The sequence below is a fragment of the Nymphaea colorata genome, chromosome 1 (assembly GCF_008831285.2).
Source record: "Nymphaea colorata isolate Beijing-Zhang1983 chromosome 1, ASM883128v2, whole genome shotgun sequence".
NCBI classification, from domain to species: domain Eukaryota; kingdom Viridiplantae; phylum Streptophyta; class Magnoliopsida; order Nymphaeales; family Nymphaeaceae; genus Nymphaea; species Nymphaea colorata.
The window spans coordinates 13,902,528-13,917,489 of NC_045138.2; the positions used below are offsets into that span (position 1 = coordinate 13,902,528).

Sequence of the window (14,962 nt, forward strand, 5' to 3'; positions counted from 1 at the left end):
GACCCCACATGAGCAACTGACCTAATTGCAAAGGTCACTGTTGAGCCCTCAGATTAACTTTACCCCAATCCATGGTCCAAGAAACAATTGCCTGACAGACAACTCATGCAACCAGACCAACTTCAACTTGGCCTAGCTGTAGACTGCAATATAACTTTCCAAAGCCTCAAAAGGGAGATTAAAAGGATCCTCTAGACAGCTAAGGAATCTGGTTTTGAGCCTTCTTTCCTCAGCTGAATCCAGATTATGGTTGATTATGTCTTCTGCTAGGTGGACACAGTTACTGCGTGACACCAACCTGGATTTCATGAACTTGGTCCTGCTTCCCCTTGATAACCAAACATCAAGCAGGAACTTCTCAATCCAAAACTGCCATTGCCAGATTTTGGTCCATAGCCAATCATCATCTGCACTCTCTCTCTCTCTTTCTCTTCCCTCTCTTGGAATTAAGAGGCTAGCTCAAGGGGGATGCACCCGCAACCACTTGAGGGCCACTGGCATCTGATAGGTATCAACTTGTTATATATGGACCCCTCCTACACACTATTTCCCCAGGAAAGAAAGCGAATGCCCAATAATTTTCAATTAATACGCACCTTCCTATTCCTTTGCCTTATATAGATGTCAATCTCCCCTCCTCATCTATCGCTCAATCCACAATTTCTTCTTTTCTCGAAACACTTTTCAACGTCATTTCACCATTTCCTGGCAGGTTTTCTGCTAGCTTCTACATGGCCTGCAACACTAGCATGGAAATATGCAGCCAACTGTCGAGCAATTGCTTCGAGCCCGTCGAATCCATGTCCAGGCTCGAAAGGCTCGGCAGCGGCATCACCACCGCCACCACTACCACCACCGCCACGGCCACCAACCTGGTGGTGGACTCTGACACAGGCGAGTCATGGCCACCAACGAGGAAGATCTCGTCCTCCAAGTACAAAGGAGTCGTGCCGCAGCCCAACGGCCGGTGGGGCGCTCAAATATACGAGAAGCACCACCGCGTCTGGCTCGGCACGTTCGCCACCGAGGCCGAGGCGGCGAGGACCTACGACGTCGCGGCGCTCAAGTTCAGGGGCAGAGACGCCATTACCAACTTCAAGGAGTCGTCGGAGGACGAGGTTCAGACGTGGTTCCTCGGTTGGCATTCCAAGGCCGAGATCGTCGACATGCTCCGGCGGCACACTTATCAGGACGAGTTCGTGATCGCGAAGCAGAATAGGAAGAGAAACATGACGGCCCTGGGCGTGACGGCCATGTGCGACGGAGAGCTCCTAGGGCGAGAGGAGCTCTTCAGCAAAGTCATGACGCCGAGCGACGTGGGCCGACTGAACAGGCTGGTGATTCTGAAGCAGCACGCCGAGAAGTACCTGCCGGCGGCAAAGCGGGAAGGGGTGCTGCTGGCGTTCGAAGACGAAGGCGGGCGAGTGTGGAGGTTCAGGTACTCATACTGGAAGAGCAGCCATAGCTATGTCTTCACTAGAGGGTGGAGCAAATATGTGAAGGAGAAGAACCTCAGGGCGGGGGACGTGGTGACCTTCGCTAGGTCCACCGGCGCAGACAAGCTGAACTACATCAGTTGCACCGCGAACCCAGCTGCGCACAAGTTCCACCACATGACATTACACGATAACTACTTAATGTGGCAGCTCTTCCCCGAAAGAGAGTCTTCACCGCCGCCGCCGCCGCCGGCGCTGCAGCCACCACCGCCACCGACCGTGCCGGTGCCGCTCCAGCAGCCGCAGCAGAAGTTGGTCAGGCTCTTTGGGGTCGAGCTGGCCAAGACTCCAGAGGTTCATCTTCTCAACAGAAACAACAAAAGGGCGGGTGAGTTGGAGTTGACAAAGGGTGGGCGCCCTAACAAGCAAAGGGTCCTAGGTTTTTATGTCTCATGTTGAATTATTTGTAATAAAATGGGTGCACATGATTTTCAATTTTCTTGCTCGATTGCTTTCTATATATATATATATATATATATATATATTACAAGAGTACAGTAATTCCAATGCCCAAAGAAGTTGTGAATTGACGTTAAAGCCGTGCTCCTATAAAGTCGAGCACTATTAACTTTAATTTTTTGTAAAATTTGAGATACAACAAGGTCATGTGTCACTCTGTCGATCCTTAGCTTTTTGGCATTGACATCTTGTCATCATAGTCAGTTTTCCATTGAAAATCAGTGTGCTTGAAAAACTTTTAGCTTTACATGTATAAAGACAGAGAGACAGATAATTCATATATATCTTCTTATTAAATAATCATATTGGTTGAGTATTTGATGAGAAGGTAAAGAGAGGAAGTGCATAACTATGTACATTCAAGAAAAGAAAAAGTACTTCTCTTCACACCACTAGAATGGTGTATTATTATGCTTACTGCTCACATTTCTTTCCTTTCACAGAAACTGATCACCACTATACCCCATACTTTATAAAGAAAAATAATTCATGGCTGATGACATATATCCATTTACATCCTCGCTTTTACAGTAATACATTGTAATAACCGCATAATGAGATAAACACTAGTCAAAATTTTCATGTTCAACAAAAATTAGGTTGAATATATAGCGGCGCCCGGATCTTTATCTTAATCATTTGTCTTTGCCGCACTCAAATAACTCTCTTTTCTATCTACTTCAAACTTTGAGTACTGAACTAGATGAGAGATCAAATTGTTTCATGTTCTTAGTGTGTGTGTGTGTGTCTATATATATATATATATATATATATATATATATATATATATATATATATATATATATATATATATATATATATATATATATAGAGAGAGAGAGAGAGAGAGAGAGAGATTTGAAACATGGGCAAGTTCCAAAAAAAGTGAAAAAGATACACAAGGCCTTAAATAAGAAGACATGGTAAACACACAAAAGAAACAAGTTAGGTGTGCGCTGCAGGGGCCAATATAAAATCTTTTTCAGTAGCAACTTGCAAGAGCTGTCCAGGCTTTGTACCTGCTGTAGCAGATCCAACACATGGGTTGTTGCATACATCACGAAGCCATATTCTCTTTTCAAAATAAATTGAAAACTCGGATCTGAGCTTTTCAATGAATCTGCATTATCGGATGCATGATTTCAACCAAATAATGCGCAAATAAAGTCGCTGCTTCGTCCCAATGATTAATTTTCTTAGGAAAAATTAAGACGAAAAATATGTGAGCGCCAAACAATAATTAGTTGGGACATGAAAAGTTATTGGAAATCATGTTTCATGTGGTAGACAAGACGAACTGTAGATTACGTCTCTCATGGGGACGCGGTTTTTTGCATGACAATATTTGTCTACCATGTGGGGGACTTGTACTCTAATCAGATCTGGTGCCATCAAATTCCTTTTTTTATCTTTTTTTGGGTACAATCAGATCTGGAATTGGGAGATCCATTATCAGGTACATGATTTTTTTTTTATAAAGTAATAGATATTTTAGACACTTTTTTAATTTTTTATTTTAATATAGTTATTTTGATCATTATGCACCACACCCCTGACTAAAACCTGCGGTTGGGGACGAGCTTTGGCACAACGGTACACAAAACTTGGTTTGACCACTGGTACAATTAGTTTGAAAATGAGACCGAATGTTCACTTCTTCTTCTTCTTCTTCTTCTTTTTTCTTTTGAGACTTCATCAATTTTTGAGTAAAAGAAATTGTCGTTGAAGGAAAATATTTCAGAGGGATAAAAGCAGGTGAATGAGTAAGAAAAGAAAAGTAGAAAGGTCGGAAAATGAGATTGGTTTATATAGAAGTTTGAAATCTAGAGGCTCTGAGATTTCATAAATGCACTAGTCTTGGAAAATCATTTCCTATTTGAGCAACGATTTCTTACTTCTGGTTAACAATCCATGGATAATTGACAATGAGCGGTACTCCACAAGCTTCAGCCGCAAGTCGTATTTCATTAATCAAACTATCACATCATGTGAGCCGTCGTTTCCGCGTGCATACGAAGGAACTCGACCGAGAGAGAAGGTTGAAGAGTTTTGCCAAACGGTAAAGCGTCTCTCATGGGCAATAAATATGATTAATTTTTGAAGTAGATTTATGAGACACTTACATAATGTATGTCTCTAACAGTGTGAATCTACCATACCTTTGAGGAATATTCATAAGATATTATGTCATATTCTTAAGACAGATTCACGGAACAGGAAGAAACTGTTCTCATTACTCAATCTCCAATTGATTGATGATTTCCTTCTCTGTTTATCACATGCATGCAGATGCATGTGTGTGTGTGAGTGCATGCACATGTTCGTGTTGGTGCGAGCACATGCATAACGTCGTGCCTACACAAAGGCGAAATGGCTAAATTCTAAAACTGAGGTGTTTGGGTTGGACCCCAGTATTTGGCGTTTTATAAAACTCTACAAAATGTTGTGCAGTTTGTAATTATGTGCATAAAATGAATTGGCGTGACATATCTTTATTTGGGAGGGAAAAGAGCCTTGGGAAAACAAAATTTACTACCTAGATGCACTATCATTTTCCCCTTAGCCAAACGCTAGAACATCCTAACTGGTTATTATTATATTATGTTCATCCTCGCTATGTCAAACGATCCATCATAGCTTTCTTACGACAATCATCGAGGTGCCAATACTCCAAAACATGTTCTGGACATCTCTTACCTCGAGTTTTCTGTATCATTTGTATTCGGTCTGCCTTTATGTTTCTTGTGCCTAGCCAGCGTACTACTGTCGGAATTTTCCTATTAGAACCAATGTCACTATTTTTTCAACAAGTTGTACAAAAGGTTTTACTATATACTTCAAGTAAAACATGTTTCATACTTTACAAATAGTCATGCATCCTTTTTTTTTTTTTTAATCATGAGGAGTACATGTTAAATGACCAGACCAATATTTGGTAAGCCCGGGGCCATGGCCTCTTCTTAGGTTTTGGAAAAAAAAGAAAAATTACACTTATAATTAAAAAAAAAATATTATTTGATCATTGTAGATATTTCAAAAAGTATTGTTCGGCCCTATACAAAATATGAAAATGGGATTCACTCTTTGTAAAAAAAAAAGAAAAAAAATCTATTTCTGCCCCTGATACCACCTACCCTAAAATGAACCTGTCTACACGGGGCGGGGCCGCCTTGCCTCGGGCCAAGACAAGCCCATAGACAGTTTTGTTGTACGAAAAAGGCAGGGTAAAGGGTTGCTCCAAATATCTCCTGCTCCCCACAGGGGCGTCCAGCAATTACAGTTTTACAAGAGCCAATGGAGCCTACAGTCAGGCCCACATAATTTCTTTTGTTTAAACATGGCTTCCTCTATATAATTTAGGTTATCATATATATATATATATATATGTAGAGAGAGAGAGAGAGAGAGAGTCCAATTTAATTGGATTGATATGTCACAAAGTAGTAACAGGGATGACTGGTGCAATTGAAATGGGAAATCAAGGAAACACAAGTTGCTAACTTCGCTTTAGCTGCCACTGAGACTCGATACATGGTATGGCGAGAAATTATTTGAGCTGCCATCAAACAGTAAGAAGATGTACAATTGGTAATAATTGAATCTTGTCATATTTTGCAATAATTTCCTAATAAGTGCATGTGGGAGGGGGCACTCTTTTTATGCTCTCCTATGAAGAGTAAGACCCATAACAAATAATCACCTCCCCATATAAGGAAGAAGGGGATGTTCAGTGATCAAATGACCAAGAAGCCCCTGGGTTAAATCGAAGAGACCCTATTAAAGGCAAAAAAAAAAAAAGGGAAAAAAAGTTTTTTTTTTTTTTTTAATGTTTTGTAAAACACTTGGAACACTTTTTCTCATAAATAACCATCCCACAAGATTGTGAGCAAATATAATGTGCTCTCCCGAGATTAATTTATCGCCATGAAAGAAAAGATAAGGATATGATATAATAATATTGATGATGTGACTCTTTCCCTAATAAAAAAAAGTGGACCATGCTTGGCATGCCCTTCTACTGAAAGATTGACGGGTTCACAGAAAATGAACTTGGAGAGGTCTAGGTTAACCAAGTGGGCTAGATAGAATATGGTCCGAATGAACACGGAGGGCCTACTGCTGGGCTCAGGTCCGACAGACCGACCCCATTGAGCCGGTCGTCCTGTAATAGCCAGGGTCAGGACTGGGCCCGGTTACTAAAAGAACCCAATGCTTTGTAAGGACCGATCTGCTAGGCCTAATCCTGGCGAAACAGCCTGGTTTCTGTAGGCCCATTTCCCTTTTTCTTTTCCTATCATAAATTCTTTTAAAACGTCAGCCATTTTGGTATATAAATTTGAATGGAATTTAAAAAGGATCATCAAAGTCCAGGTGCCGTTGGTCAAATATTTTTAACTTATAATTTTTCATGTTTGTTATTACTATTTAATAATCGTCATAAATCACTGTTATGTTTTGCTAACGCACTTATTTAATCTCTCTAATAATTAAAAAATTTCTGATTCGATTCATTTCTGCTGACTTTGTGACTTTATATCAGCAACTAATCTAAACTCTGACTATTGCAATAAATCTTATAACATTTGGCAGCAACTAATATTGATCGATCAAAATGCAACGGAGAAAAGAGAAATGGGATATTGCAAATATGATCAACGATATATGTATGAACAACGTGAAACAAAAGTTTATTTTTAATTTATGGCTTGAGATCAAGTGTTGCAATAAAATGTTCCATGAAAAAAGGCTTCTTGATACTTTTAAATATTATATACGCTAGCTTATGTTACAAAATAAAACTGGCTGCTTGGGGATAGGCCACATGCCTTTATTATCATACGGTAGCGTATATCGCCACTCAGTTTTAATCAGCAGTTAATATTTGGTATTTTTTATGGTTATGTGTTCAGGAAGGTCAATTCAAATTGACTGGATCTGTTTGCGTTTAGATCCAAATTAGGATCAAACAGAGATATCGTAGTATGGATCCATTTTGTAATAGAATGGAGTCTGAATCCAATTAATTTGCACCCCCTGCTAGTCATATTTATACCTGGCTGCCTCAGGAAAAGGTGAAGTTGTGATGCAAGCTGAACTAAGGATTTCAGTGGATCCGATTCGGAACTAATCTCCGACCAAACTGTTTTTAAAAGTTTGTAAGAAATGACATGCATTCGGCTTTGAATCCGGTTTTAAATAAATATCTGATTGGACAACGGACATGAATACAGTTTTAGAAGAACATATATTCCATATCGAATACCAATACATTTTGATAGTCGGTTCTTAACGTATCAGTACGCATGCAATTCAGGTTTGGTTAGTTGTGTACTCAAAAGTTAGATTTGGATTTGGATGTGAATTCGAAAATCAAATTCAGATTATGAGTTTAAAGAATGAGACTTGGATATGATACAGACTTTTTTCCCGTTCTTATTTGAATCCGAATATGTGATCATCCCATAACTTAGATACGGTAAAGGGTCCGTCTGGCTTGATCTGATCCATTAACATCCCTCAACAGAATCTGCATTAAGGCGACGACCTAAAGCCCAAAAATCTACAGCAACCATGAATATAAATGGGTTGGTCTCGGGGCGAAGCAAAGATTGGTTTTTTTCAAAATTTTAAAAACTGTGAAAATTTTCTTAAAGGGGCTGACTATATTTTTTAAGCTGGCTCCTTGATTGGATCTTATTGACCTGCTGACATCCTCCAAACAGTGGCAGAGCTAAAAAATTTTTTTTATTAAGGAGCATTAATATTTAAATTTCAAACATTAAGATGCTCTCGCATGTTTTAAAAAATGTTAAAAAAAAGAGAAAATATTAGTACATAAATAATGCAAATTTATAGCAACAGCAACAGATTAGAGAGACTTATTTTGGATCCATGTGTATCTTGGACCAAATCAGCTCTCTTCGGATCACTTAATGGGATCTGGATTTGGATCTGTGACTTGATATCAGATTGGGTAGTTTTCAAGATTTTAAGTACTAAGTTTGGCCGCTACAAACATTGTGAGATTAATACCAATTACCTTAGGCTTAGGTCCAATTCCAGCCCGACCCAATTAGAAATGGTCTCTTAATCAAGCCTGGCTACTGATCCGATTTCACTTTGTAGGTCGGTTGTCAAAGGCACGTGACTTGAGTGCCCCCAATTATTTGTCCGCAACCAGCCTCATAACCTTTTAAAATTTCCACGTGAGTGCCTTCAATTATTCGTTTATTCACATCTGGTGGTGTTGTTAAGCACTAAGAATTCCTGAAACAATGAGTGATGTCCATGAATCGAGAACTGGAATTCCCTTGAAAAGACGGGCTGAGAAAGGGAAGGTGAGTGACGGGCGCTCTCTTCTCGCCATCCAAACACGTACTTGCTTTAGTACATGTGGTGGAAAACATTTCCCATTTCGAGAACTACTTTACCGAGAAAAGGACGAGCTGCGCGGTGGAAGTTTCCCAGATTTGGCGTATATTCCCTTGGACAAAAAGAGGTGTTTGTCAAACACAATTGAAGACGTCAAATTGAACGAAAATGACAAAACCCGGCTCCCCCTTATCTTGTGGTCTGTGGAGATCAAATCGTCCGTGGATCTGCCCTCTTGAATGGTCACCATGCCATCCATAAATTCCAGCATGCCATCATACCCATGCATGGTCAAATCACAATGAATAATGCCAATATATGTATATATACACATCACGTGGACATCATAAAGGAACAAATATTACCTTTTTTCTTATCCACCACCACCAGCACCATCATCATCATTTATCTTTACCATCATCCTCATAAGCTAAGGAAGCCACTCTTTGGCGTCCCAGGGGTTGAAACATGCTTGATGAGCCTTGAAGAAGATACATGTTTCATTTTTGTGATGCCATGGCCGTGCATGCATGGCTGGATTTCATGGAGGAAAGACGGATGCATGGCTGCCCACGAAGCATCATCCTCGCGATCATACGTTACCATGGCACAGAACAGAGACGTATTCTCTTATAACTTCTGATCGTGTTACATATTTATACGTTTGGCAAAGGACATCATCCTGTAGATAAAACCATAGAAAGAAAGAAAGAAATCACTTGGGCTCACAGAATTTATAACCAAACCAAAAAAAAAAAAGTTCCGCGTCCTGTATCAGATGAATGGCAGCAATATCGGAATCCCAATCGCAACTAGGTTCGTTAATGAAGATCACTGATGATGGTAGCGAAAATAAGAAAAGTGTTTTGATCATTGCAGCTAGAAGTATATATATTCCTCTGAGATATTACGTTTCATTTTCGTGCACGCACAGTTGAAAAACAGGAAACTGCATTCAAATGGCGACCCCATCTTCAAAGATTTAAAGATCTCAGAGTATATAAACTAGTGGACTGCAGCAGTAGCAGAAGCCACCACGAAAAGGAGAGCAATGATGTAATAGCAATAACAATATTTAATGTCATATTAAAATATTGCGAGAGTTATATTTTCTCGCAGATCACACTTGCTTTATTATCATATTGCATTTAAATTATGTGTACATACCTAATGTGAAACATGATGACGACAAATTGGCACGTTGTTGCTGAATGAGAAGACGTGACAGATTGGCATTTTCGCTTTGAAATTCAGAGGAGAAGGGAGAAAAAAAAATCTAAGCATCAATGATGATCTTGTTAAGTATTCTTCACCTTTCATTGGTTCTAGGCCCACTTTATTCTTTCATTTGAAAATACCCTTGGAATTTTCTTAATTTGTGAAGAAAAAGGTGTTGGCCTAGAGAGTTCATGGAAACAGAAAATTTTCAACTATATATATCTATATGTATTGCAGGAAGAAGAATTCTACACTTGCTTCAGCCTAGTAGTAAGGAAATTAAATTATATTTTGTATGTCAAAACTCACACATCCTTCATCTTGACTATGTTAAACTGACTCATCTGCATGGCCAGGTGCTCCTGGAGCTCTTCCTAAATCCTAAAACAACCTAGCTATCATAAAACCTAACCAAGCCTACAAACACTTGCTGAGCTTAGCCAAGCAACCAAATCGAGTCAAATCCGCTACCGACCCGGTCAATTGGCCTCGGCACGAAAACCATTGGCTTCGATCTAGGCGGCTCGTCCGGCCAATGGCGATCTGCCACCTAATCTATCTCTCTCTCACTTTCACACACAAACTCACACTTTCTCTCTCTTATCTGGATTCCTCAAATTAAGAGGGGGTAGCATAGGGGGGATGAATCTAGAGTGTCCAAAGGGCCACTCACTCTCATGAGAGGATGATCAACTTGCTTCAAAGGTCCCACCCCTCATAACATGCCCCAAATTAGAAAATAATAGCCAAGAATTATTAATAAATGCCCACCTTTACCATATATGGACACTCCCTCTCACCTATTTTTTGTGACATATCTCCTCCTCCTTGGATCTTTCCTTCTGCCCATTTCTCCCTTCCTTCCCCTGCTTACATATACATATATATTCAGAGAGCACCGCAAAGAGGGAGATATATATATATATATGTATATATTAATATATACACCACTAAGCTTGCCGACTCGGCCATGAGGGGGCCGAAGAAACCCCGTAAGCTTGCCGTATCGGAACCTGACTCGGCGGCGTTATGTAGCGCAACAGGAAAGCTGCCATCCTCTCGGTACAAAGGGGTCGTTCCGCAGCCCAATGGCAGGTGGGGAGCGCAGATATACGAGAGGCACCAGAGGATCTGGCTGGGAACCTTCCAGACCGAGACGGAGGCGGCAAGGACCTACGACATAGCTGCACTCAAGTTCAGAGGCAAGGACGCGGCGGTCAACATTCTAAGCGTATCGGGGCAGAATGAGACGGAGGCCTGGTTCCTCGACTCGCACTCCAAGGCGGTGATCGTCGACATGCTCCGGAAGAACACATACGACGACGAGCTGTCCATGGCGAAGGCGAGCCGCGTCGATGGCCGGACGCCGTCCCGGGCGAGACGGGACGGGTTGGCGATGAACGGGGAGAGGGAGGAGCTGTTCGAGAAGGTGCTGACTCCCAGCGACGTGGGCAAGCTGAACAGGCTGGTCGTGCCGAAGCAGCACGCCGAGAAGTATTTTTCGGCGTCCGCCGGCCGGAGGCACGAGGCCATGCTGCTGAACTTCGAGGATGAAGGTGGCCGGGTTTGGAGGTTCAGGTACTCCTACTGGAACAGCAGCCAGAGCTACGTGCTGACGAAGGGATGGTGCAGGTTCGTGAAGGAGAAGAACCTGAAGGCGGGGGACGTTGTGACCTTTGGTAAGTCAAAAGGTCCGGAGAGGATCAATTTCGTAGGGTGGAGGCACGGCGTGATGCGAGCCAACGCGCATCCTGCACAGCCACCGTGGGACTGCACCATCCGGCCGCCTCAACGGCCGGCCAAGTTGGTCCGGCTCTTTGGCGTCGACCTGCCAAGAACAACCGATGCTCCTGGAGGTGGCTGTGGTGAGAGCATCGTGGGTTTAGAGATGGTGAGAAGTAGCCGCTACCACGACCAAAGCTGTTAGCAAATTTTTCATCTCTATAGTATCTTTCAAAAGAAACAGCGACAGAGAGAAAAGAAAGGTTCTAGGGTTTTGTTCTTGCTTTGGTCTTTTTCCCTCTGGCAGAAGTTTTCGTATGGAATTTAATTCGATGTGACCGTACATTGTTCAACTGCTACGATGATAATTTCTAGGGACTAGGGAGTTGAGAAAGTTGAGAAAAGATAAGATTTTTTACGATTGTTGTGACGAGTTAATATTGAAAGGTCGAAACTTCAGTGTGGTCTTTCTCCAGTGCTTGAATTGAGTAGTGCATGGTTATATATATATATACACGCACCAAATTTATGTATATTGGGATCTTCTCTCCCCTTTTTCCTCATGTATAATTTGTCCAGTTAAATACTGGGTTGTCCCAAGGAGACGCTCTTAATTCTTTTTTCTTAAAAAGTGATTTGGATTCCCATACATAGTTGTGAGAAAACATTTCTACTGCGTTGCAGCTTTTGGAGTGGTGAAATTATTGAAGCAAGACTAGCATCTGGCATCAGCTCAAAACGTGCCAAACTGTTAAGCATGTGCAAACAAATCAATGTCGACCTATCTAGCTATTCCTGTACCTGGTGCAGCCGTTCTATTCATATTATTTGTATATAGGCCTATAAATTGGAACAGTGCTCTCATTGGTTTTACTCGAAATGAAAGTCTAACATTGATATTTTAAAGTTTGGGGTTCCAAGAGAATTATCTGTAGCTATATCTTACGTAACTTACACATGATAAAGCATAGGAGAAGTATGACATGACCAGAAAAATCACGTTTACCGATGCAACTAGATTAATCATTTTTACTACGGAAAGTAATAGGAATGATATTCTTTCTAAACTAAGCTTAACCCTAAGCTTGTCCACAATACAAATTCACACTTCACGATTGTTGAATACCGGACGCAGAGCTGTACGTTCAAAAGATTGCGCAAACGAAGTCACTTGTTGTATGCTATCGAAATCTCCGTCCACCTGGTAGCAAGTTAATTTAAGATCTTAATTATTCATGCTTAAGTAAGTCAAGAACTTATTGCTGGAATGACTACAATATTAATTACCACAATTTGATAGGAGCTGGCCTGCCGAACTGCAGTTTGCTTTTTGGAGAACAAGAAGTTATGGCAATATATACAAACTCGAATCCAAGTTCAACAAAGTCCTGAAATCCGGCTAACACCAAATTCAGATTTCAGATACAGCCATACAGGTAAAACTAGACAGGCAAGAATATAACTCAAAATTCCAATTAATAGGTAATTAGATTGATCAAGTTCACGAACTAGGTAAGAATTCCAGAGTCCCAATTACCATAATCCTGCGCCCTTCAATATGTTAAGCTCGATCATGATGAATGGGTCCATTTCCAGACACATAATGCAAGTATGTAATTTTGTTGTTATGATATAGAAAGCCTAGTTGTATTAAGCGTATGTGTAGAACAAGGCCTGCATCAAATAGTAGGCATTAAATGAAGAAGAAAATAAGACGAATCGCAGTTAGGTAGAATGCTACCAGATCATGCCAAGTACAGAGGTTTCATCTCACATACTTAGGACCTAAGCTTTTCGACTTGAAGGTAGGGATGTCAACGGATCGGATTCGGATCGGATATCCGTCCGAATTACCTTTAAAAATTCGGATATGGTAAGCAATTTAACATCCAAATAAGAAAATCGAATCGGATTCGGATTTAAGAAATAACATCCGATCGGATTCGGATTCGGATTCGGTTTTAAGTAAATATCCGATCGGATACTTAACCATCTTATCCGATCGGATACGGATTCGAATTCGGATTTAAGTAAATATCCGATCGGATACTTAACCATGTATATCCGAATCTTGAGTTCATATCCGAATCCGAATTACAGCTTGATATCCGAATACATCCGAATCCGATGCTATCCGAATCCGAACCTTGAGTTGGTGTCCCAAGTTTTGAAGTTGAGACCTATGAATTGTTAGGCAAAAGGTCTAGCCAAGCGCACCAACTTAAAGTTATGATTTTAAAGGAATAGAAATTGTATATATAAGTATAATATGATTAAGAGGTAATGGTTTTAATAAAGTGACATATACAATAATAGTCAAATACTTACCATATACACCATTTAACTTAAATTATTTAAAACTACATCATATAAAACTAATTAATTAATAATTCGTATTGTATTTAATTAAACGTTTTAGTGTAAATAAACGAACTATTATAGTTATGGCATCAACTAAAGAGGATATCTTAAATAATGTATTAATACTTGTATCGAGAAATTTCAATAAAATGAGTATTTTTAAAAATATGAAAATTAATCGCAAATAAATATATTTAATATGAAATAGCTGTTGACTCATAAAAAAGTTTTATTTATCAAATTATCAATTATTTATTTAATCAATCAAGTAAATAATTTTGTATAATCATATAATATGTCCAAAAGTCTTAGGTACATGATATATAACACATAATTCATAAATTTAAAAACAAAAACATTTAGCTAGTAGGAAAAAACAAATTGTTTGATTTAATAAATTATATGATTTGGTTAAATAATACAAATGTAAAAAAAACACTTATTGCAATAAAACTAAGAGCAAATAGTTAGTGAGGATGTGGAAGAATGAAGGTTTGACATCATCTTTTTATAGATATAAAACAAAAGTCTTTTAATTAACTCAATGAAATTAGAAAAAACCATTAAATAATGTCTTTCTTAAATAAGAAATAATATGAGTCACTTGATTTAATAATTCTCAATAAGTTATTATCATTAAATAATAGTTTTTACCTAAAAATTTAGTGATAATGTGGAGGGAATGAAGGTTTAGCATTATTGAACACTTTTTTTTACGAATATAACACAAATTCTTTTAATTAACTCAATGAAATTAGAAAAAAACACTAAACAATGTATTTATTAAATGATAAGTAATAGGGGTCACATGATTTAATAATTTTCAATAAGTGATCATCATGAAACAATAGTTTACTCCATCAAAATATGTTATTATATAATATGAAAGACTTATGAAAAAAATATGAAAATTAGATGATAAACTTGTTCATTGAAAAAACTATTTATCTAACTAGTCAAACATATTATTTGCTCAAATATGAAACCTCATAAAAATTTTATTTAGTTGATATGCTAGTTGTTTTAGATAAGTATTTAAACTTGATCAAAGAATGTACACGAAATAATGTAACACATCTTTAAATGACTTAAACACACATAAATCAAATATGATAAATTATGAATATGAATAACTTACTGAGGAAATTGATAAGCTAACGGTTAAAACATCTTGACCAATTACGTCAAAATTAAATAATAAATATTTGTACATAGAAAGTATGAAAATCTAAAAGATCACAATAAAATTATTTATCCAAATAAATTAGGAATAAAACTCGACAATATATTTTAACTTGTAAAATTAAAATATCACTTAAAAATATCAAAATAAA

General features: G+C 38.9%; 2 protein-coding genes across 2 annotated transcripts; both read left to right on the top strand.

Moving 5' to 3' along the window:
* Positions 1-656: 656 nt before the first annotated feature.
* LOC116267135 (AP2/ERF and B3 domain-containing transcription factor RAV1-like) lies at positions 657-1,906 on the top strand. The gene has a single exon (XM_031648723.2). The coding sequence runs from the start codon at positions 732-734 to the stop codon at positions 1,893-1,895; it is 1,164 nt and encodes a 387-aa protein (XP_031504583.1). The 5' UTR covers positions 657-731; the 3' UTR covers positions 1,896-1,906.
* An 8,609-nt stretch (positions 1,907-10,515) lies between these two features.
* Positions 10,516-11,472, top strand: LOC116258135 (AP2/ERF and B3 domain-containing transcription repressor RAV2-like). Its single transcript, XM_031635308.1, has one exon. It carries the CDS (start codon positions 10,516-10,518, stop codon positions 11,470-11,472), a length of 957 nt encoding a protein of 318 aa, XP_031491168.1.
* The last annotated feature ends 3,490 nt before the right edge of the window (positions 11,473-14,962 follow it).